This window comes from Alosa alosa, chromosome 12 (genome assembly GCF_017589495.1).
Source record: "Alosa alosa isolate M-15738 ecotype Scorff River chromosome 12, AALO_Geno_1.1, whole genome shotgun sequence".
NCBI lineage: Eukaryota > Metazoa > Chordata > Actinopteri > Clupeiformes > Clupeidae > Alosa > Alosa alosa.
This window is the reverse complement of record NC_063200.1, coordinates 33117172-33143669: the sequence shown is the minus strand read 5'-3', so window position 1 is coordinate 33143669 and position 26498 is coordinate 33117172. Positions and strand designations below refer to the sequence as shown.

The 26498-nt window shown below is 41.0% G+C and overlaps 1 protein-coding gene across 1 annotated transcript in view; it reads right to left on the bottom strand.

Annotated features, from left to right (window-relative positions):
* The window catches only part of LOC125304162 (E3 ubiquitin-protein ligase UHRF2-like), a 149349-nt gene that overhangs the window by 76466 nt on the left and 46385 nt on the right, over positions 1-26498 (bottom strand). The window contains exons 4-6 of the mRNA XM_048258228.1: positions 17322-17540; positions 16024-16133; positions 15570-15756 (exon numbers count right to left, since the gene is read on the bottom strand). Of these exons, the coding sequence (XP_048114185.1) occupies positions 15570-15756; positions 16024-16133; positions 17322-17540 (516 nt within the window). The remainder of the gene's footprint in view (positions 1-15569; positions 15757-16023; positions 16134-17321; positions 17541-26498) is intronic.

Sequence of the window (26498 nt, the reverse complement as noted above, 5' to 3'; positions counted from 1 at the left end):
ATATAGTTCTCAGAATGTCTCAGTGTAGATCTCAGATAAGTCTCAGTATGGTTAAATGGTATGTGCACAGATATGGTTACAAGTTTGTAAGAATGTATGTTAGTATGTTGCTAGCAACATTGTCAGAGATGTATGGTTGACAGGTGTGCACACAGACAGGCACACACGTAATGTTGCAGCCGAAGACGTTCAGCAGATTCACAGCTCCAGGTAGCTCTGCTACTATTGATTGCTTTCAGGTGGAGGTCTCGTCATCATGCTAAAAGTTGCCGCCACGGCGGTCAATGTTAACTCTATGAGAATTTCTTGCTCTTTCATCGTAAATATCTCAAAAAGTATAAAGTTCACAAATGTAAAAAGACATTGTATAATTGTCCGTTACAAGACCTTTGTAGGAGTGTTTGAATGACGTCAAATGGTTCAGTGGTTTTAGAGCCTTTGAATGTCAAATTTGGTCGGAAGAAGAATAATAATTATAAGAAGAACAGCGATAATAGACCATTGCATTTACATGCAATAGAAGAAGAAGAAGAAGAAGAAGAAGAAGAAGAAGAAGAAGATTTTTTGCCTTTATCTTTACTTGTAAAGGTCCAGTCCTATTCAAACTTGGTACACATAATCATTACGACATTCTTTGGACGCACACCAAATTTTGTGAAATTCTGTCCACAGGGGGTGCTGTGAATATCTCCAATATGTCCAATCTTATCCAAACTTAGAACATGTCATCAATTAGTGTTAATTTCGTCAGACGAGACGAGAGGAAATATGTTTGTCAACAACCTTTTTTTTCATGACTAAGACGATGATGAGACGGCAGTAATGTCCTGAAACACTGACTAAGACTATCTTAAGATGCATTATTGTTGACGAAAAAAGACGAGACTAAAATGTTTTGCATGAAATAAAAACTAAGATAAAATCTCTCTTCATTTTCGTCTACAAAATGAGAAGACAGAATATCTAGTTGTTACGTTTTCAAAATATTCCGAATGAGTTCATACGCAACAGCTTTCCTGTAAGCTAGTCTACGTGCTGTTGCTGCAACACGAAACTACATGGAACAAGAAAACTGGAGATTTCTGCCAGAGTTAGCAAGCTAACTACCTAAGCTTTATGCCACAATGCTACATACCCAGAAGTTAAAGCTTCTCTCATACAAATTAACATCCCCCAGAATGTCCATACGAAAATGTTCATCATGTAATGTCAACTATTTAACTAGTTAGACTGATGATACAAAGTTTGCTAGCAAGTAAGCTAATATGGAAAGTTTGCTAGCAAGTTAGCTATGGCTAAGATGGAGAGTCTGTGTGTGTTGTGTTTGGGCGCATATCGCCATCTAGCGAGGCGGAGTAAAACATTAATACTTTGGTCTACGACGTGTTTCTCAAACTTTTTCAGTTTCAGGACCACTTAACTAACCCTAGCTAAAAAAAAAAAAGATCAGACTTACTTCAACAGTAGCCTATAATTAGTCTACACAATAGGCCTACTCACTGAACCACCTTGCTTATTGTCTTTGCACTTTGCTTATTGTGTGGATTCATACTGTATGATTTAAACTGGCATATCTTACATAGACAGTGTTGCAGAACTGTTTTTACATACAAGTTGGTTCAATATTGCAAACAACTCATCTATATTATATTTTGCCACGTCTGCTCGCGGACCACTTGGTATAGCTTGCGGACCACCAGTGATTCCCGGACCACACTTTGAGAAACACTGGTCTACGAATATGACAGTGGTCCAGTTAAATCTTTTACTGTCTATGGTCAAATCCCAGCTGAGCTATAACTGTAGCTCGACTTACCTGTGCATGCAAACATACTGACTGACAAAAAATTAGAATGAGTAATTATAACAGACGAGTAGCCCTGTGGACACACAATATTGTTGGAAAATTGAGATGTGTGAAACACTATTTGACTCAAATGGTAATCAGAAATAATTTGTTATAAAAAAAGACTAAAATGTGTTGACTAAAACTGACTAAGACTAAGATACCTTCAGTTTTCTTTTGACTAAAACTAGACTAAAATGACGCGACTCTTAGTCGACTAAAACTTGACTAACAAAAATGATATTTTAATGACTAAATATGACAAAGACTAAAAAGGACATTTCGTCACAAGACTAAGACTAAATTAGTCTAAGAAAAATACCAAAATTAACACCATCATCAATACAACATTCTTTGGATGCACACCGAATTTTGTGAAATTCTGTTCACAGGGGGTGCTGCAATAAGTCAAAATGTCCAATCTTATCCAAACTTGGTAGAGTCCATCAATATGACATTCTTTGCATGGCCACAGCATTTTGTGAAATTCTGTCCATTGGTGGGGGGGGTATGAGCCGCCGCACCAAACAGTGTCTGCAGCTATAACCGTAATAGGTTCAGACACCACATTTTCACCAAATTTTCACCATGTCCTAAATCAATGCATGATCTCACACACAAAAAAAATTCTGACCGTAGGAGGCGCTATAATAATAAGAATTACGCTTTTGCTCATATCTCCAGAACTGTAAGAAATTATTTGACAAATTTTTCTTTCCACTTTTCCTTTAGAGTTCCAGCATCTAAAGAATCCAGCCACAGCCATTTTACAACATTCACATTGTCCTACCATTTTCACAAAACTCTAAAGCGAAACTAATCCATCTCCTCCTAGACCTTTTTTCCAATTCCTACGAAACAAAGCCTAAGAGATTGGCCACTCAGTACAGGATTCACGGAAGGCTATTTTGTTGCTCTGACTGGTTAGGTCTATCCATTAGTGTGCAGAGGCATTTTTTTTTCCCTGTATAAGTTGAAACACACCCCATAATCACGTCCCAGTGCTCCGATTCCAGACTCAAATTCTGAATAGCAAGATACCTAGGTGGTATTGTACATTTCTAAATAGTTAAAAGTAAAGTGTAGGTGAGGTACAAAAATGTACTGATTTGTTCATGTTTGATGGCATCACTTTCAGAAGTTCATGACTGCTATTAGCCAGCTAACATTATACTTTCTAGTACAATAGCCATAGACAGCAACTAGTCGGCTTCTTTTCTAGCAAAAAATTGTGGCTAATTGCTACCCAGTGCTAGCCAAACATAATTATGTTTTATAACGTGACGACAAATAGAACCCAATCTTGACTTGCATGATGAACATTTCCAAGTCATTATGGAAAATATATTTTAAAGCTCAATGTGTATGCATCCTCACTAGGGTTGGGTATATTCATTATCATAAAGTTGACTTTCAACTTTCGAGATTTTGGGCTAATTTGCTACCTTAGCATGTATTATTTCACACTACTACAACAACAAAGTCCGATTTACACATTTAGGTAGCCTAGAAATCTAGACGCGCCCCTAGCGGCCAGGGCTAGTCTAGCAACTCTCTGTTGGCTTGTGAGCTCCAGAAATCGAAACTTAATCAGGCCAATGAAATCGTGCATAGAGTCGTTAGGTGGGCTTAACATAATGATTGATGGCAGAGTTGCAACGGTTTGGCTTGAATTCCCTGCTACTTGAAAACAAATAAGATGGATGTTGCTGCTGGCGAACAGTGTGACACGAGTTAAGCTTTTATTAAGTTGGCAAACGTTTGAACTAGCCAACTAGCTCCGCTGGTGGGAAACGCATGGGACTCATAACGCTGCCGCTGTCCTATTGCGTGCAGAGGGAAGTTGAAAGACAACTGATTATCCAGCCCCTCGGACTGAGCACTGCGAACGGTGAGTGCCCAGACCCTACATTTTAATGTGGGTCTGGCTCGTCAGGCTAACATTTAGGTGTTTATTTCATTACATTTTGTCTACTCGCGCCTGTATATTTCTCCTAAATTCACCAAAAGTTAGCCTTCTAACTTTTCAAGCTCTACCGCGACTGTGATACAAAACATATCATGTGTAGTACCGTTGGAAAGCTCTGTTTTTCCTGCATGGCATTGTGCAATCCAAATATGGACACTTCCTTTGTATCCGTAACCAATTGCGAAGTTCAAAGGACCTTTTTTTCTATGTACACCAAACTTTCCAGTTATACACTTATTATACAAAGTTTAAGGCTATGGACAGTATATTCTGATTTCCTAGGTAATGAAAGCAGATGTCCTGAAATCCCTCTGTAATTTTATTTTCCTCTTGTATGTAAACAAAATGAAAAATTAATTTTGTACCTGGCTTTATCATATGTTCAGATATACGAATTACCACCACATTATGTTTGCTTCTTGATGATTGCTAGTTGTTCACTACTAGTAGTGAACTTATTCTGATCTACTTTGTCTGTCTGTTAGGTGTGATGAAAACAGAGGAGCCTCACTTTGCAGAAGCGTGTGCCAGGCAGTTTCTTGACGTTCTTAGCTGATAAAATCAGCACTATTGGAACAGACAGCAATCCTAATATGGTGGCAGCAGGGAGGATACTGCCATTCGAGCATTTGCCATGTGTTGCACATGTTGTACAGAAAGCTTTTGTAATGTCACTTCGGGAAGGTGGTTTTGATGGTGCACTGGCCAAGTGCCGTAAAGTGGTCGGACATTTCAAACACAGTCCGGCCAATTCAGACGAGCTGAATGTCCAGCAAGCCTCCCTTGGACAAGTTCAGAAGCCAAGATGTTCCAACACGGTGTAATTCCACCCTTGAGATGATCAAGTGCATGAGGCGCAACAGAGATGCACTGCACACAACGCTGTCTCAGCAGAGGCACAATCTGGCCCTCCCAACAAATGCTGAATATGAGAAGTTGGCAAAGCTAGAGAAACGCCTGGAGCCATGCAGGTATGGTCTACAAAGATAGTGTGTTCATGAATTGGCATTCAAGTTATTTTAACCTTTAAACACTGTTTGTTGCTACCCCCCTTAATTTACTGTTCGCGGTCAAATTTGACCGGACAGTTTTAACTGCTCTTAAATACCAATACCATGACAAAAAGTATTATTTAATAGAACATTTATTGTAAAGAGAGCCTTATTAGAACATTAACATCTACAAAATGTGTGTGTGGGTGTGGGTTTGTGGGTGTGTGTCTTTCTGTATGTGCGTGAATGCATATGTGTGCGAACACTAGTGGTTCACATGCACGAGTGGCAAGATGACAACATGAACTGTGTGTGTGTGTGTGTGTGTGTGTGTCTGTGTGTGTGACAGAGTGGGTGTAAATGTGTGTATCTGTGTGTGTGTGTCTGTTTGTGTGTCTGTTTGTGTGTGTGTGTGTCGGTGTGAGTGTTTATGTGTGTGCAAACATTGGTGGTTCACATGCACATGTGGCAACATGACAACATGAACTGACAAAATGAACTGTGTGTGTGTGTGTGTGTGTGTACATGTGTGTGTATGTGTGTGTGTGTGGGGGTAGGGTGTGTTGTGTGTGTGCTTTTGTGTGTGTGTGCATGCATGTGTGTTTGAATATTGGTGGTTCACATATACAAGTGGCAACATGACAACATGAACTGACAACATGAACTGTGTGTGTGTTGTGTGTGAGTGGGTGTACATGTGTGTGTGTTTGTGTGTGTGTGTAGGTGGGTGTGTTTCTGTATGTACATATGTGTGCAAACATTGGTGGGTCACACTCACAAGTGGCAACATGACAACATGGACTGACAACTGAGTGTGTGTGTGTGAGAGTGGGTGAACATGTGTGTGTATGTGTGTGTGTGCGTATATGTGTGTGGGTGTGTGTGTGCATGCATGCATGTGTGGGAACATTGGTAGTTAGTTGTAGGAGTGTGTGTGAGGAGATGTCTTTCATCTCCTGGATGAAAATTATACTCCTTCCCATTCATTTCCTATTGCCGTCATTTATGACCGTAAACAAAAAAGTGTTTCTAAGTTGAGTAAATTACTCAAAATTCAAAGAAAGTAGTCACAATAAATTCTATGTGTTCAAAAGCCTTTTGTGAAGGATATCATAAGATCTTGAGGCAATCTGATAAAAAATGCCATATTTATGGTACAGGGAATGTGTAAATCTGTCATTTTTGACTGGAACAGTGTTAGAAGGTTAAATGTCACTTTGTATTTAAGAATCACCCGCACCCTTAAATGTAATGTAAATAAGAACTTTAAAAATGTGTAATCTGAGTTAAATGAATCAGTCATTAATTATTTATTGACCGGTGTGTTTCTTCATTCACATCAATTAACATTAAGGCTAGCCTCAACTTTGCAAGTGAAGTTCTATATATAGCCTAGAGTCCAAAATTACTTTAAGGCATAGAATGTACACTAACAGTGCAATATAATTCTGAAGTGACTGAAGTGACTGACTGTGAACACCAACCTTGTGTCTCTTTGGTGTGTGCTATAACAGTCAAATTATCATTCTGTGTTATTTAATTTCTCTATGTTCATGTCTAGTTGTCTGTTCTGTTCAGTAGCCTAGCTTGTGTTAGGAACGGTTTCAAAATAAAAGCCCCCAAAACAGAACTGGAAATAAGGCAAAAAAGTAAACAACATAAAAATTGCATTAATAGTAATATAATTTAAAAAGATTGAAAATTGAATCGAATCGTACCTTAAAATCAAAAATTAAATCGAATCGTGACACCCCTAGAATGTATGCATGTATGTACTGTATGTATGTATGCATGTATGTACAGCGGGGGACGCGTCAACAACAGTAACTATTTTTCAGTAACTAACCATAGTACATTAATACAACATTAATATCCATAAGTAGAGTTATAAGTAAAAAAGTGGAATGGCACAGGAAAAAAGCATTGAACACTCTAAAAAAAACAGTACACAAAGGCAAGGAACGAGCTGGGATCTATAAGTAGTTAGACAGTAATTATCCATCCTATCTGTGCAAATTAATATAAGCTGGGTTGTCATTTTATAATTTGTGGGTACATTTCAAGTTTAGAGAGAAAATAAAAAATGGAATGAGTTTTTATCATTAAACTTTTTTATAGTCATAGAACACACTTCAAAGTTAACATGACAAGTATTTGCTGAGCTTAAACCTGTAAAAATAATGTACTAACAGAAAAATCTGTCAACTCTGTTAGAGACAAACTCGGTAAAGTATATATATTTAGCAAATGTGATACATTTTTAAATTATGTCTTCCCTAAGAGAACTTTTGTCTCTACAGTCACTGAAGTACTTTAAATTTGATGAGATTGCAACTTTTTGTCCTAAAATTAAAAAAGAAAAACACATCACATTCCACTGGCAAGTTTCCAAGAGATGCATATTTTCTAAAAAAAAAAAAAAAGATAGCTTTAACATATGTACATTTTAAAAAGAAATCCTGTGGTTAAAATATTAGTTGTACATCACACATTTTCTGATATACATTCAAAACAAAATACATATTTAGTCATAATTTTAAGAGCAAAATCTTAAACAGAGTTGACACACTCATTAAATGCTATTGAACACATATGACTCTGTTAGTCCATCATTTTGTGGCTTAGCTCCACATCCTAACCTCAAACTAGTTACTAGTCAGAATTTCATGGATTTTAATCATATTGTTGTTTTTTAAAAATTAGAAAAAAGTTTCACTCCAATAACACAACAACAGGGTTGACGAATAATTAATCTACTGTTGGTGTGTCCTCAATATTTTGCTCAAATTAATGAGAAGAAGCTTAACATCTCTCACTGCCTTTCCAACGTTTCCCACCAGAGGAATTGACATCTCTCCGTGTAGGCGTTATGCTTCATATAAAAAGTTTTTGTGAATTTTAAGCTGTTTTATAACAACTTAAATCTTGCATAATACAGAAAATAGACATTGTATGTAACTGATGTTATAACAGTTAGTAAATGAATCTCCAAAAAATAGATTGTTAGACTCAATAACATTATGTTTATAGTCAAGTTGAATTCATGAATCTGTAGTCGGAGACAGTCAATAATACGGGGTGTATAAGTCATTTAGGATCTAAAATAAATATAAAGCATTGTTATTGTTGAAAGGTTGTTTTAATTAACATACTTGTTCAAAATTGATTCCATAAAGATTTCTTTTTTTGAAAATGTACCCCAAATTATAGAATGACCCACATATTGATGGGCTATAAAAAGGTTTTTCGTTACCAAGGTGTCACACAAGAAACATTTCATGATTCATGATGGGTAAAGGCAAAGTGCTCTCCCAAGACCTTTGCAACCTTATTGCACAAAACATATCAACAACATGAACATATCAATGGAACTGCTTACAGATGCATTTCAAAACTTCCGAATCATCCAGTAAGCAGTATTGGAACCAATATCTGCAAGTGGAAGGAACATCACTGCATCATCAACCGGCCATGCACAGGATCTCCTCGCAAGATTTCTGACCAGGAAGTCAGAAGAGTAGCCTAAGAGCCAAGGACCACTCGGAGAAAGCTCCAGAAAGACTACAATTGTTAGAGAAAATCATAGCTAATGCACTCCACCACCATGGCCTCTATGCACGCTCACCCCGCATGACTATTACCAGAGACTTTTTAATGTGGAGACACAGCACTCAAAAAATACTCCATAGAAATGCATGGGGCTAGTTTGTCACGCCAATATGGCCGTTGTCTACACGTATCCCACCCCTTCCTCGGCAAAACGTCGACATGTGAATACATTGAGCCAATCATGTGGTGTGATGTGAATACATTGAGCCAATCATATGGTGTGTTGTGAAGACATCGTGCCAATCGTGTGTTGTGATCTCGCCGCTGGAGCAAGATTGGTGTCGTGAAGCCTTGCGCACGCGCAGTTCGACCCAAAGACTGTGCCCGATGAGTGCCCATAAAACGTTGGTATATGGCCGCCGAGTGGAGGGACTTGCCTAAAAGGACTTTGCTATTACTGAAGAAAAAAACCATGTTGAAGCTTGTTGAAAGCTTGCTACACAACATTTGGACAAGCCTATGAAATACTGAGAGAATGTATTCTGATCAGGCAAGAGCAACATTTAACTTTTAGGATGTCATACTATACATCGTATTTGTTGGAGAAATGTCACTATGCATTACCCTAAAAATATACCAACAGTGAGGTTTGAAGGTGGAGGCATCATGGTATTAGCCTGGCTCCGCCCTCCTACGTACTTCCGCTCAATTTTCCCTTCAATACGTCGTCTGGGTCTGCAGTATATTCGCAGGTTTTCTCCTGCAAAAATCTGCAGGTCCAATCAGCAAACAAAGGGAGTGGCTGAGAACGATGACATTGAGGTTGTGCGCTAGTTTGAGCCAGACATACGTCACAATCAAGCATTAATCGGAAGCGTGTGTATCTATTGTTTAATCGCTGAAAGAAATCACACTCTCAGTCTTTGTGGTGCTAGATCAAGATTACAAATGATTCCAAACTTAAAACAACACCATGGAATTGATATTTTTCCCCTTTGGCATCTATTCAATCCCATTTAGCACAAAGACAATACCCAGTTCATCAAAAACCGAATGGGCCATAATCCTAACCGATCAACAATGTTATTCTCTGTGTTTTAAGTCATGGCATCAAAATGAGTTTGAAGCCTTTATTTTAAGGTAAACATTTGCATTGTGTTGCTTTCAATACCTGAAGGTAAGAATCTAGCACACGCACAAGTCTTCATATAGATAGATAGATAGATAGATACTTTCTTCATCCCGAGGGAAATTTTAGATGAAGGTAGACTGATCCCATTTTCACCTATTTATTTTGGTCACGGCAAATAAACATGTTAATGTTTCAGCTGGATGGCCTTAATCAGACCATGAACAAAAATGAGTCATTTCTTTTGTGTATAGGTTCTGACATGTGATTGGAAATTGGAAATGTTCTTGTCTTGAAATGTCTTTTATTCATCTTTTTATCGCAGGGGTCTCAAACTCAAATGAGCTGGGGGCCAATTCTGCCAACGTCATCTGATTGGAGGGCCGGCTATTTCTGAAAATTCTCTGAATGTTCTTTTTTTCAAATACCACACACAACTGCAAACAGAAAGTGCAAGTGTTTTTATCTAGTTTTAGACACCTGTGCTTATAAATAAAATAATGATAAAATAAATATTAATACAAATTATAAAACAAATGAAAAGCATAAAAACAGGTATGTGTGTGTTTCACACCAAATAAAAATATTTTCCTCTCATAACTTTTTTAAACCTGGCAAACTATAGGTGTCAGGGTTAAGAAAGCAACACCATTGGATTTTTATATCAAAATTTCAAAAGGCCCTGGCTTGAAAGTGGTCAGAGATAAAGTCCTACTGTAAATGTAAAAATCTTTGAGTAAAACAAAAGTTTATGAAGGGGGTAAATTTACCCATCTAATTTGCCACTGGATGGCAAGCACCTCAAATTATGCACCTTTCTAAATACTGGATGAACATATTTGAGCAGGTTTACTTTCCTTTTTTCATATTACCCACATAACAAATTAACAGGAAAACACCTAAGATGTATACCAACACCTAAGATGTATATGGTTTCTAAACCACAAGGCCTACAATAAAGTATTGTGGTCATATCAGTTCCTATCGCGGGTAATCAGAAGTTTGCATCATATTGCGGGTGACTTTGTAGTTTAGAGCCCTATTTCTACTAGCCCTGCTGTCTGTACCACGTCCATTACGGACACTATCATCACGATTACCACTGCAACCTCCAAGCTATGTTGGGCAGAGGGTCGAAATAAGCATGGTATGCTTAGTGGACACCGTCGATACACGCAGACAGCACCCAGCACCTCCATTCAATAGACGATCGATCGATCATAATCTCCAAAAGGATATTCTCCTTCAGATTTAGAATAGGTGAATAGCATAGCCTACCTAAGACTTCATCACACATAAACGTTTTTCAACATTTGGTGTAGGCCTATTTCTGCTTAATTTCTGCTATGGCCTGCATCGCTTCCGCGTCATTACAAATGCACGTCTTTGTGTTTCTCACGTGTAATACAAAACTTTGCGCAGCGATTTTGGGTTTGAATGAAGCTCTGGATGTCTAGCACATAGTGGAGCAGAGTACAAATGAGATTTGTCACCGTACTTGGAACTATCGTCTATTTTAATCAGTATCCTTGTTTGTCGCAATTAAAAATAGTCTCAAGGGCCGGATGACATTATTATTTTGACATACGTCACGGGCCGGATTTGGGCCAGACGCGGGCCGGGTGTTTGAGACCCCTGTTTTATCGGCTCTTATTGAGATCACACCTGTTTTTTTTTTTAAGGAACATGCCGACTTTTTGTCTTATTCACTGTATTCCCCAGAGTTAGATAAGCCTTCTCATCTCTGTGTATGCAGTTACTCGGTCTGACACACCCACCGCTAGCCTAGCTTAGCACAGGTACAGGCTAGAATAGCCTACACCTCCCAATAGTGACAAAAGAACTTCAACATTTTCCTATTTACATGCTGTGATTTGTATAATTACAACATACAAATAATAATGTCAAATGAGACAAAGCCATTTTGTAAGCATATAAATACTTTGAACTATGTTTTCAGGGATCCTTAGGAGAAATACAGTGAAATGGTAAGTATTTAGATAGATAGATACTTTATTGATCCCCAGGGGAAATTCAAGGTCTCAGCAGCAGCATACATACAACACAAACACATTCTTTAACAGCAGAAAGAGTAATTAAAGTATATAATATAAAAACACAACTAAGCAGTAAGGACAGTAGAAGATAAAGAATATGCTAAATATCCTAAAATACAAATTATACACTTAATACAATATATAAAAATATACTAAAATACAAATTATACACTTAATTAACACTTAATCTAAATCAATTCTAAAAACAGTATCCACATAGTGGTGATTAATAAATCAGAGGCGCTTGCAATGACTGAGGCAGGGACTGAGCCTGTGATTCTCTGTGCATAGTAAGGTATGGTAAGGTGCTCTAAGGTGCTCTGTGTGAATGAGTGTCATGGTGGTAGTGCAATGGTGATGGTGGTCATGATGATCGTGCAAATGAGTAAGTCAACAGTGCAACAATGCAGAAATAAAGTAAAGTAAAGGCTATATATTTAACTATTTAAGAAAATGTATAAGTGTGGCCACAGTTCGGCTGTGGCATGGGGTTATGCATATGTGCTAATATAGCACGCAAACAGTGAGGCATAAAGACAGTGGTACAAGTGGCTACTGGACAGACAGTACCAAACATGGAGGGGGTGAAGAGGCAGACAGACTATGCAGAGAAGTCTATCTCTCCTCTTCCCTTAAGTGAGGCATTGAACAGTTCAATGGCCCTGGGGACAAATGACTTTCTCAGTCTGTCAGTTGTGCAAGGCAGTGAGCGAAGTCTCCAGCTGATCAGGCTCTTCTGCTTAACAACAGTGCTGTGGAGTGGATGACACTCATTGCCCAAGATGTTGATCAGTTTGTTCAGGGACCAGTTCAGCTCCAACTACAGAGCCAGTTTTCCTTACCAGCCTGTCAATTCGCCCCACATCCTTCTTCCTTGTGCTTCCTCCCCAGCATACTACTGCATAGAAGAGGACGCTGGCAACAACAGACTGGTAGAACATCCTGAGGAGCTTACTGCACACATTGAAGGACCGCAGCCTCCTCAGGAAGTACAGCCTGCTCTGCCCTTTCTTGTAGAGTGCGTCAGTGTTGGCTGACCAGTCCAGTTTATTGTCCAGGTGGAGACCCAGATACTTGTAGGTGCTAACCACCTCCACATTGACCCCATCAATGTGGACTGGTAGCAGAGTGGGCTTAGACCTGCGGAAATCCACCACCATCTCCTTGGTCTTTTGAAGTGTTAAGTTGAAGATGATTGAGTTTGCACCATTGCACAAAGTCCTCCACCAGGCTCCTGTACTCCTCCTCCTGCCCGTTCCTGATACACCCCACAATTGCAGTATCATCAGAAAACTTCTGCATGTGGCATGACTCGGTGTTGTAGCAGAAGTCAGATGTGTACAGGGTGAACAGGACTGGAGAGAGCACAGTTCCCTGTGGCTCGGTGCTGCAGATCACAGTGTCAGAGAGACAGTTCTTCAGTCTGATCGAACTGTGGGCCGGTCAGGTAATCTGTAATCCAGGTTACCAGGTGAGCCGCCCACACCCATCTGCAAGAGCTTGTCTCCCAATCTGAGGGGCTGGATGGTGTTAAAAGCACTTGAGAAATCAAAGAACATGATTCTCACAGCACTTTTCCCCTTGTCCAGGTGGGAATGTGTCCTGTGTAGAAGATAAGTGATGGCATCGTCCACGCCCACTTTCTCCTGGTAAGCAAACTGTAACGGGTCTAGTGCATGGCTGCCTGGGGTCTGAGCATGCCTAAGACCAATCGCTCCATTGTCTTCATCACATGTGATGTAAGAGCGACAGGTCTGTAGTCATTAAGCTCACTAGGGTGTGGCTTCTTAGGGACAGGGGTGAGACATGATGTCTTCCACAGTGTTGGAACTTGTCCAAGGCGTAGGCTCAAATTGAAGATGTGCTTCAGTGAGGGTGGGGGCTGGGGGATGGTGGACAGACCACCGCCATTGGAGCTGGAGCAGGGCAGTCAAACCTGTTGTAGAAGTGGTTCAACTGGTTCGCCCTGTCCAGGTCCCCCTCCACAGAGCTTCTGTTCTTCTTCAGGCCAGTGATAACCTTCATGCAGTCCCATGTCTCCTTCAAGTTGTTTTCCTGCAGCTTCTGTTCCACCTTCTTTCTGTAATCCTCCTTAGCTTCCTTCAGCTTGAATTTGAGTCCCCCTTGCACGCGCCTCAGCTCTGCCATGTCCCCCTCTCTGAACGCCATCTTTTTCCTGTTGAGAAGGGTCTTGACATTGCTGGTTATCCAAGGCTTGTTGTTGGGAAAGCAGCGTACAGTTCTGGTGGGAACAACAATGTCCATGCAGAAGTTCAGGTAGTCAGTTGTGCACTGTGTGACCTCCTCCAAATCCTCTCCATTCTGTAACACACTCCAGTCAGTACACTCGAAGAAGTCTCTCAGAGCCTCATCCACTTCGGGTGTCCACTTCCTGAAGGTGCGTGTGGGAACTGGTAGCCTCTGTACTTTGGGCTTGTACATTGGCTGGAGATGAATGAGGTTGTGGTCTGACTTTCCCAGTGGGGGGAGGGGGTTTGCACTGTATGCATCCCTCACGTTGTTTTTCCTTGTAGGGCAGTCAACATACTGGTAAAAATTTGTGAGTGTGGAATCCAGTGTTATGTGATTGAAGTCGCCAGAGATCACAAAAAAGGCGTCAGTGTGTTGGGTTTGAAGCCTTGCGATTGTGGAGTGGATGACGTCACGCTGTATCCGGAAGAGCTCGAGGTGGAACGTAAACACAGACAGCAATCGGCGTGCGAGAACTCCCTCGGCATGTAGTAATGGACGGAGACTAACCGCTAATAACTCCACATCCTTACAGCATACAGTCTCCTTTACTGTTACATGTCCGGGATTGCACCATCTATTGTTAATGTACAGCACCAGTCCGCCTCCCTTCTTTTTGCCAGAAAGTTTACAGTCTCTGTCCAAACGAGCTACACTGAAGCCAGGCAGCTCAACGTTAGAAGTGGGGATATGGCTTGTTAGCCACGTCTCCGTAAAGCATAACAAACTACATTCCCTGTACAACTTCTGGTTTCTTACCAGGGCATCCAGTTCGTCAGTCTTATTAGCCAGTGCGTTCACGTTTCCCATCACAATCGATGGAACTGAGGGCTTGTATCTCCACTTCTTCTCCCGACGCCTTCACTTTTACTCCCGCTCTGCAACCCCGAAAGCACCACAGTTCCTCTGGAATGTTGTCGCGAACACAGCCAGCATTCCGTCGTAGTGCGATCAGCTGGTTCCTTGTGTACACAAGCTTGCTGTCGCTGGAGCGTTGCAATATGTCCGTATCCATAGGATAGAATAAAAACACTCCTCAAAGTGTGTAATCCAAAAAGTTGCGAAATAAAAAGTAAACAAAAAGTTGAACAAAGACGTAGAAACAAACACTAAGACACGGAGCTGCTGAGTAGGCTGCCACACCTGACAGCGCCGGAACTGGCAGATTTATGTAACAATATAACAATATGACACTTTAACGATTCCTACTGAGGTCATACATTTTCATGTTGTGAAAATATTTGAAACTAAAAATCATAATTAAGTCCAGGAGGTGTCATTGTGTTAAGTGTAGAAATCCAATACATCTCTCAGAGACTGCAATTTTGGTAGTTTGTTCTCTCTGTCCAACAAAATGTAGAGTGGCAAGAGAGCTATGGTTGGCTTCATGGTACTGTTTTGCAATGGGATAGTCCATGCTTCCTGTACTGATGGCTGTTTTATGCTTTGAAATTGGTTGTTTGACTGCTCTCTTTGTCTTTCCAACGTATGCTTAGAGACTCATGTTGGAGCCCTATGGTGCAAGCAGGCAGATTTGTGAGTAGTGTCAGGGACGGAATCAATTAGCTTGGAGATGAGGCAGAGAGTGTACAGATGCATACAAGCTGTTTCAAGGTCATGAAGGGATACTGTTTCATTCAAAACATATGAATATGTACCTGTGTTTTTTTGGGGTTGATCAATGGTTGGAGTGGGTCTTTAATGACAATTATGCAAAATTATACAATATATGCTCACTAGCAGAGTGAGGCAATGGCATGTGTGCATGTGCACTAACCAGTCTTCATCTTCAGGGATGGTGGAGAGTGGTGGGTTGAGGCAGTAGATATGGAAGGCCATATTGCACTCATCACACAGCAACTGCATGTGAGCATCCTGCTTGCCCCCACATACACAACATGAACAGAAGCGACACTCCACATCCGGATCCGCCTTACAGTGCTTACACTCAGGCCCGCTTTTACCTGATGTGAGACACCCCCACCATGCGCGCGCGCGCGCGCACACACACACACACACACACACACACACACACACACACACACACACACACACACACACACACGAGAGAGAGACATACACACACAAAAATGGCAAAATATCAATTGTCAATAGCTGTATAAAATGGGGTATTAGCTGAGAGTGGCTTCTACATTTAATAGGTTAAAACAGTACACCATCTTTTTTTTATCCAGCACCCTAATCCTGAGAAAAATATTACATTGGCCTACGTTTGAACTTTCCATCCAATGGAGAGAGCGCGGGAGCTCCTGTCCTCTCAATCTCATAGATCTCATCAAGGAAGACAACCCTGCAGTCTCCAATAATATCACCCGGGCCCCTGAAATAGAACATGTTTACAGACAGCCTTTTAAAAAGCAATACTTCATTTGTACAAATAAATAGTAAAAGTGAAGAGACAAAACTAAACAAACTAAAGCCAGAGGCTCAGTTACAAAATATGAATAATAAATGGTGTCTTTATAGAACATCATATCATCACAGCCTCGGTGTCATCTTAGATACAGAGTTAAGTTTTAAGCCCCATATCAGTAAAGTTACTCAGACAGCCTATTTCCACTTGAGAAACATTGCCAAAGTGCGGCCCTTTTTAACTCAACAAGATGCAGAAAAACTAATTCACGCCTTTATCACTAGCAGGTTAGACTACTGCAATGCACTTTTCACTGGTCTTCCCAAAAAACATCTAAAGAAATTGGCACTCATACAGAACTCATGCTAGACTTTTAACTAAGACTAAGAAGAGAGAACACATCACCCCTGTGTTGGCTGAACTGCACTGGCTCCCTATTTCCTATAGAATTGATTTTAAGGTTATGTTAATTACTTACAAAGCTCTGAATGGCATAGCACCTTCATATATCTCTGAGCTTTTAATATCTTATCAACCACAAAGGAAACTTAGATCATCTAATTCTAATCTTTTAATCGTACCCAAAGTGCTCCACAAACAAAGTGGAGAAGCTGCGTTTATCCATTATGCCCCCAAACTATGGAACACCCTGCCTCTGTACATCAAGCAGGCGAAGTTCAGTAAATATTTTAAAAAGATCTGAAAACATACCTGTACAGGAAAGCTTTTAGTTAACTCATCTTATCCTGTAGACTACATTTTCAGATTATTCTACATCTGCTACTATTGAGGGGCAGCCTGCCAGAAGCAGATGGGCCCCCTATTAAGTCAGGTTCTGCTCAAGGTTTCTTCCTGGAATATGGGAGTTTTTCCTTGCCACAGTTGCCATATGGCGGCTTGTGGGGTAAGAGGGTTAAGGCTGCCAGTCTTATGACGCCATTTTCTATATTTTTGATATGTTAATGAGTAAAACATAAACAGCAAAGAAAAGTGATTGATAATGACTGACTGACTATTATTGTGTTACATGCTTCAAATGTAAAGCACTTTGAGCTGCATTCTGTGTATGAAAGGTGCTATACAAATAAAGCTTTATTATTATTATTATTATTATTATCAAGTGCTCAATTTTCCTCAAGCCACTGCTTCACTCACCCGAGAAGAATCTTCACTCTGACCTCTTTATTTGTCCTCGATCTTTCGGTGAGGGCTGTTATCTCTCCATCATACCAAAAGCCCCGCTCTTCCGGGATTTCAATGTTGTAATTCACCATGACCACCTGTCCAACCGTGAGCTGGTCAAAACGGAGTAGGGTCCGAGCCCGCGGACGCACATCCTCTGGTGACATCTCTACTATGCCATTCTCTGGGTAACTGGGGAGAAAGAGAATGCCTGTTAAGGTCACCACCAATTATGTAATCTGCTGGTGTTGGTGATGGCAGTATGGAATAATCAATAATGGTTACATTCTCTGCTAAAGATAAGATTATTTACACCTTATTATACGGCTCTTCACAATGCAAGTAGAATGCTCCATTGACTTGAATGGGATTTCCGAAAGTTCTAGCGGTCATTATTTCTTGGGAAAGGACCTCTGAAAACAAGAATGACCGCTGTCAATGGCAACGGAGTTTGTGCTTGGAACTTCATTCAAAAGTTAAAGCAAACGGTTGATCAGCTGTGTTCTAAAGAATGTTTGATTCAAGTTCAGCGTGCGTTGTGAACTATGTTTCTCAGCAAAAGCCACGACGAAACAGTAACAAATAAGTGTAAAGTTTGGAGTGTGGAGTTTATTTTTTTCGTTTTGGCAAGTAGCTGTATAATAAGTGGGATAATGTATAGAACGCCGGTCATCATGGGAAAATAAGTCCCTTCAGGGCGAAACAAGACCCCTCCGCTGGTGCGTCGGGGTCCGGTTCGCCCTGTCGGGACTTATTTTCCCCATAATGACCGGCGTTCTATACATTATCCCTTACATATTGCCTGTTGGAGCAACTAGACTGTTGACGGAGTTTGTTCTTTGAGCAAGTGTGCAACTATGGTTAAGGTTAAAGGTTATTGATATTTATTACACGGCTCTTCACAATGCAAGTACAACGCTCCATTGACTCGAATGGGATTTCCTAAAGTTCTAGCGGTCATTATTTTCGAGGAAAGGACCTCTGAAAAAAACAATGACCGCTGTCAATGGTAACGGAGTTTGTGTTTCTTTCATATCACTACTCAAGGACTGGAACTTCATTCAAATGTGAAAGCAGACGGTTGATCAGCTGTGTTCTAAAGAATGTTTGATTCAAGTTCAGCGTGTGCTGTTGCGAACTACAATATTTGTTTCTCAGCAAATGCCATGATGAACGGTAACAAATAGGCTAGGCTATGTAGGCTCAAGTTATATTGTGGGGAGTTTATTATTTTGTTTTGGCAAGTAGCCATGTAATAAGCGGGATAATGTATAGAATGCCAGTCATTATTGGGGAAATAAGTCCCTTCAGGGCGGAACAAGACCCCTCCGCTGCGCGTCCGGTTCGCCCTGTTGGGACTTATTTTCCCAATAATGACCGGTGTTCTAAACATTATCCCTTACTTAATATCAGGCCTTCAATGATGACTATTTTTTGACAAAAATAATAATAGGGGGGCGTTACGGGGGAGATTTTGTTTTTTACATTTCAGCGTTAAAATGTGTGCAATTTCCCAGCATTTTCTCTCTCTTACGTGAGTTTGTGTAGCAATAGAATCTTTGTTACACAAACAATTAATGCTCCGATTGCTTATTGGTTAACAGATCATCCTCAGCAGCAAAGTAGGCTGCTAGGCTATTTATTTACCACCCATATTCACAAGTACATTATAAACTGCTGCCTGCTGCTGTCCAGTAAAGACGTGCAATTTAGTCCATATCATATTGAAAGTGAACACCAAGTGTACTCAAGTATGGGTTTGTGCAGACTACTTTGAAATATTTAGGCTATCGGCTGCCTAATTTATGTTCATGACTCGCACGCACATATAGCACTGCCACCGGTCTACAATGTGTCCAAACCATTTAGTAGTTTAATCTGACATCAGCAAACTTGCTTCAGACTGTGGCTCTCCTATTTAGCTGTAGCTTTAATGTTAACATTACAGTGCAACTGTTCTAGGTGCTGCGCTGCTCTGATTACGCATGTGGAACTACAGTAGGCTATCCTACAGTGTTTGCCAAACGTAGGCTATTTCGCGGTAGGCCTACACAGAAAATGTCTCAACAGAAAATTATTAAAAAAAAAGTGTCAGCACACCACCATGCTATTAAACATAAAAGTCACCAGATGTATTGCCTAATGCTGCTACTGCTTGTTGGCTATTTTAGAATGTCTGATAGCCTGGTCTGATGGTCTTTCACCAATAATTTCCACAAAACGAGAGATAAAAGGTCAGACTAAACTAGCAGGGCAGGGAACCAAAGACAAATGACAGTTTTCACATAGACGCCGATCCAGACATCTTTACCAAAGCCACCAACTCAAACACAACTTCAAGCTAGCATACAGTAGAGTAACCAAGCAGACACTGCAGTCTGCAAGCAGCACAAAAAGTTTTTTTTATATATAGAAAAGGGTCAGATAACAAGCATCTATAGTACTACTGTACTACAAGTCTATGTTATCAAATAAACATGAAACAAAACTTACCAATTCCTGCATAGGTTACCAGCTACGTGCAGAGCTAGCTGACGTTATGTGCATCTTGCTAACATGTAGTCCAGCTGACACCGTAACGTACATTAGCCTATATTATTTTGCTTAATGAAGGCTTATCAATATATATTTTTTTAAACAAAAACGGTCAATTTACTGTTCATAACTATAACCATAGTCATGTCAGTGTGACATTTACTTCCAGTGAATGTCTGTCTGTCTGACTGACAGAAGTTGCTCACGAAGTTCATCACGTAAAACAGACAGCGTCAAAATTCGTGATGAACGGTTCCGGGTATTCTTTTCGAACATTGCAGGCCCAACTGCAGTCAGACCTGCCTACCTCGCCATAACAGGTCGATTTGATTGGCTAATCAGTCAGATGTAGCCATCAATCAAGCTGAATCCAAACATATGATTTCTAATGGTTGCTTAGGTACCGAAAACGCAGTGATTCCTTGTGAAGGCCTGATGCGGAACTTAACAAGAGAAGACGTGCGACTGGATGAAAATGTATCGCACCCCCTCACTATTTGTTCACACAATCTGCCAATCAAATCACATATGGACAGTGGTAGGATATCAGTAGTCAAGAACGATCGGGGAAGGAGAAGCAGATAATAATAAATGCTAAAGTACAATGTTATTAAAGATTACATTCAATATCTTAACATGTTGCTATTCTCATATATTTATATATAAGTAATATATTTAGACAGTGAATTTGCAGCCTATAAACTCTTCATTTTGATCCATACTATTTACCAGCAACCTTAGATCAAGACCAACTAGTTGCTTATTAAAGGAAAAATGAGGTCAAACAATAACCTAGGGTCTATTTTTAGATGATAAGTGTAAACTCTTGTTGGGGATGTTAACAATGTTAATCAGAGTAGTTTTGATTGGCATAAGACTGGCATATGCATTTGGCACATGGCATAATGTGATAGCATTATTTGTTTTACAGACCAAAAGGTCTGTTAGCTGGAAATGATACACCAAGTTTGAGCAGTAGGCCTATGTTTTTAGCCATAAAGACACTTGAAATAAATATTTTAATAGATTTAATAGGCTTGTGGGGGGACTTCAGTCCGGCGATCTTGAGCTTTGCTTCGCTAGTGGGATCAGAGGAATATTCTTCTCTGGTTTGAATGCTCGAGGCACTAATGTCAAACATCTACCTGCTGTTACCGCACAAAGGTGTCAGATTTCATTGATGTTGATAAGGTTACTGTTGAACGGTTTAGCAATAAACAGAGTTAGTGTTAGTGATTATCTTCACTTTATTCCACTGCTTGGTTGAATTTCCCATTGTCCTACGTAATTTAGAACGACCATTAACCGTATGTTATCTGCACACCTATGAAGAAGATCCATTTTGTGGGCCGTATCACACTTGTATATTAATTAGCGAAACTCGTTGTGAAGTTTAAATGAACTGTCACGTTGCATCCGAGCTGTAAAATGCAGACGTTCAGAACATGGCAACATTGTAGCATATGACGGAGGTGGCTTTTAGCTAGATGGATGACAGCAGGCTAAGTAAAATAGCGATGTTTCCAAGCTAAAGTTCATCAGAATCTTGGGATATGCCCGCTTGACCACGGGAGAGATAGAACTAACGACTGGCCTTTGGCCGTAGCAACCATCCATTTAGAACTAGTAACAGCAGTTTGTCCTGCAAGTTAAGAAATTAGTTGATATGTGTTGGAAGAAAGTAGTTCTACAAACAAGACAAGTTGTAGCGATTAAAAAGTTTAAATTGTAACAGGAAGTGAACACAACGCAAGTGGCAACAGTGGAATAAGCGGGATAATGGACTCCACGGTGGTCTGTTCACAGAAGTTAATGCACTTACGAGGTTTAAACAGCCCTCCGCTTCGCGTCGGGGCCGTTTTACAACCTCGACCGTGCATTAACTTCTGTGAACAGACCACCGTGTCGTTCATTATCCCTTACTTAGTACTTCAGCGGTTCATTATCAATACTTCAGCCGTGGCTGAAATATTCCTAAAACACAAATATAATACAACAATGGCTGTAAGAATGTATTCCATACAACAAAGTAACAGCTGCGGAGGAGCTTAAATCTCGGCACACACTATCAACATGCAAAGTGCTATGATATGCTTCTGATATCATCAGACAATCACATTGATTGTTTGTCAATGGTGAAAACATCCTTCTGTATTCTATTTTGATTTAGAAACTACTAAATATGGTAACTTAAGTAGCATTATCATCAAGAGAGAAGAAATACTCTTTTCTGATGGCTAGTAATTCTGAATAACGGGACACCTATGATATGAAGTAGATCTGGTAAGAAAAGTTCAATCACCATTCCATATCAATGTTTATGAATGGTAACTATAACAGCCATAGTAGGACGACTGTTGAGCCTGGAAGCAGATTTCGCAACAATGGAATCGACTGTAAACAAGCTAACAAGATGTCCACCGCTATCACTGTTAGGGCCAAAGAAAGTTGTACAACAAACTGAACAAGTCGGCTTCTTTGTAAATGGAACCACTTGTTTCCTTTGCATGCTACAGTATAAAGGCATGACCATTGCAACCGGGTGATAAGTGTGATGTGGCCTTATTCAATTAAGATGTCTCTTGTGGGGGAACAATTAGTTAGGTACACCATTTGCTATTGTAAGGTGACAACATTCTGTCTGCTTACAATAAACGTCCTGTTCCCGCAGTTTCTGTAGTATTAAACAAAGAACCAAAAGAATGACATACAGAAAGCCATGCCCTGAGTTGAGTGAGACCCCCCCCCCGCACTCTCATAAGCCAACCATGTCCACGATCCAGTGGGACAAGCGTTCCTTGAGTAGCGCACTACCCTTCCGTCTCCCTCAGAGGTGTGCCAGTCTTGTGTGCGCGACACATATACCCTTAGTGCTCTCACCAGGCATAAACAGTATAATCTCTCTGCTTCTTCCAAATCAAACAGCGGGGGAGAGAACGACGTCAGCTCTAGTCTCTGCCTACAAGTAGAAGATAAGAGGACTTTGGGCACGAAGCCTGGTTTAGGGAGAAAAGTGACTATTGCATAGTTTTCCGCAAAGCTAATGCATGACGGATGCACCAACATAGTATGCAACTCACCCACCCGCTTGGCCGAGACCAAGGCTAGTAACAACGCCGTCTTAATAGACAAAGGGCCCTATTGTGCACTCAAGTGCAATTGACTTTATATACTGGCGCTTTTGTCTTTCCTATTTTGCATTCAGCGCATATTGGAATTTTCCCTCCACAGGCACACGTCGGTAAATTAGGGAATGCAATTGCGACCACAGGGGCAATTCAGTGAAAAGAGGAGGCGTGTTCCGGTGCAAACGTTCCCTGTTAATATTTTGCCGTTTCAGAAAACAATACCGCCACAGACTAGGAACATCCTGGTCTAAAGGTCAGTGGCGCAAATTCAGATGCTATTTTAAGGGCGCATGCATGGCCACAGGTGTGCCTGCAGGAATGAATGCTATGCACACCGATCTACAGACACCCCCTATTCATGCACACACAGAAACATACAAAGCCTTGATAATATTTGTCTGTTACCCGGTTTTGTTCGTCCATTGGTCACCTAAAAAGTAGCCTATATAGTACAACATCTACATGCAATAGCTTTACAACAACGCCTAATTACGACCTATTCATTTGGACAACTTTATTCAGCCCAATAAAGGCTAAAGTTACCTTTAGTTTTGTTCCAATTTTCCGTTGTGTATGGCATTGTGTGCGCTTTAACATCAGTCTAAGCATTGTTCCAGCTGCGCTAAGGTTTTGACAAGCACCACAATTATGCCTACCTTGCTGTTGCCCATCTGAAATAACTCAAAGCTTTGCTTTGTTCCATCCATCCTTTCGTTATTTTCAAAAAACGTTTTATATCCATTATATATATCCATGTCTTGAGTTAGTGAATTAGCTTAAATCAGCTTATTATGTGCTGATAACCAGCAACCATAGATAGTAAAAGAAAGCAGCAAGTAGCCTTGGCTACAATTTCTGTAGTTGCTGCATCCATTCATTGTTATTCTCTCTCCTGCTCAAACAAAAGTTGTGCGTGCATTAAGTTGATGATAACATCTTACTCTAATTTACAGAAAATATTGTAAAAAGCCTACCGTCATGCAGTTTCATGAGATACTGTGCAGAGTTACAAAGTTAGGTCAAATGTGTGAATACACACAGAGGAAATTGTTTCTCTGTCAAGTTGCCTGATGGTAAGGTACGGCCGTAGTACACTACAGGCGTGCTTGCTTGCCCACACGAGGGAAATCATTGTGGTGTCCATTAAGATGTGAAAAATATGCATAAATCTAGCGTACACATTTCCACGAATCATGGATGTGTTGATGACATAAATTAGGGAATATTATAGGACTTAAGGAGACGTGATGTTGAACTGCATGCCGATGCCATTTAACCCAAATGCCCCAGCAGCAGCAAGGGAGAGGAGAGCTTATCTGACAGAAGAGCTGCATCGTCTATAGTGAGGTAATGTTAGATTACATTGCAAAAATATCACCATGCATTCATAATCCCAAAACATCGGAAAGTATGTCTTTGTGATATTTTTAGTACTTTGCATTTTTACATTTTGTCAAGAAGAAAAATCAATAGCAAACTGTTCCCAACAGTCCTTATAGCGATGTGAACCGCTCCTGGCTGCGCCTGGCAAATCCGCCATCCTAATAGCAATGATGATGACGCTCTGATTGGTTTATTGCATGTTACGCCCAAACCACACCCATGAGTAATGTCGCTACTTAAGACCACCCCATTTTAGATTTGCGTCGGCCGCGAGTCATTTATCCCGCCGGTAAAATAGCAACAACGCCCAAGATCCGCCCACAAAGCTACTTGCGCTTTGAGTTTGATACTTGCGTTTCAGATCATTAAAGGGATATTCCACCATTTTCCACCTCCCCTTGAGTTAAACAATTGATTTTTAACTGACAATAGACCACACTTCCAGACAGTCACTGTACGTTTTAGTAACTCCTGCCGTTTACAATGGTAATTTAATGACTGGACAGGCTGTTACCTAGCATACCCTCTAAATAAGCTATTAGCAATGAGGTCACTTTTGAAGATTGTTTGTCACATTTCCAGTGGATTAGAACCATTTAATTGTTTTAACTGTAAATATAGGCAATTTCAACAAAGTACCTCGTTTGTTTAGACATTCTCTGACTTACAAATGTCAACACACTTTCTTTTTTATTCTAATTTAGTGTATTCTCTTGTCTTTCCGATGTTGAAAAATGACTAGAGGATTTAGCCTCTGTGCGTCACGGTTCCACGGGGAGAGCTTGAACCAAACGCAGGGCAAAGCACAGCCAGGCAAGGTAATCCCAGAATCACCGGACACCGGAGTCGGAGCCGGAGTCGAACTGGAGCCGGAGTCGAACTCGCGACTGGAGCCGGAGTCGGGACTGGAGCTTCAGCCGGTGTAGGAGTCTGACTGGGGCCGGAGTCAAAGCAGGATCAGAAGCCGGCACAGGAGCCTCACTTGGGGCTGGAGAGCGAGCTGGAGCCGGAATCGGAACTGGAGCCGGAATAGGGACTGGAGCTGGAGCCAGAATCGGGACTGGAGCCGGAATTGGGACTGGAGCTGGAATCGGGACTGGAGCTGGAGCCAGAACCGGGACTGGAGCTGGAGCTACCGGAAGAACTGCAGGCCCAAGGCGTTGGGGAGCTGGGACTGGAGAGGGACCTGGTCCATCCTCCTCAGAGGACCAGTCGTCCTCAGTGGTTTCCCCCTCCTCTTCATCCTCCCAGAACAGCTCCCAGGGCATTAGGTGCAGTGGCAAGTCAGAATTAAAATAAAAAAACTTGCCATATTCTATGTTTGTTGGTCGGTTATTCTGTCACGGTTGCAAGGGCTTGACCCAAACGCAGGGCAAAGTACGGCAAGGCAATCTTAAGAGTTACAAGAATCTTTATTCCCAACTAAACAAACCTTGTGTAACACAACACACATTGACTAATAACCGACGAAGACTGAGGGGAGACAGAGGGTTTAAATACACAGGGGTAACAGGGCACAGGTGGACAATGAACAAGGTAAAACAAGACAGGTGGAAACCATAATTAACAGACTAACGCGGATCAGGTGAGGGGCGGAGACACGGGCACAGGGAACAGAAACACATGGCAAAACAAACAAAGAAACACATGGAACAGGGGCCTGTACTACGAAGCGGGGTTTCTGGCTTATCTGGGTAACTTCGAGAGTAACTTGATCACGTGTAGCGTAACTTCCCGATTAACCCGTACTACGAAAGGTGGATAGGTTTTAACCGAGGTATGCTGCCATGGCAATTTACGCTGCATCTCAAACCTGCTCCGACCAGGTTATGTTCTTGGTTAACCCGAGGTTTCCGTTAACCACACCCTTTATAAGTACCACCCCTCCACTAACAATTTCTCCCGAGACATGTCGGCGTACCTGGATGATCCATACGACATTGGAGCGCAAATCGTGAGGGACTCTCTTCGCAGGGCGGGGGGTTTTAGAGACCGCCAGAAAATATATATAGCCTACCCGGACGATATTCTCTATGAAGATATAGATTGTCAGCCGAGGGAATTCGTTATCTTTGTCAGATGATCTAGGAAGACGTCTCATAGC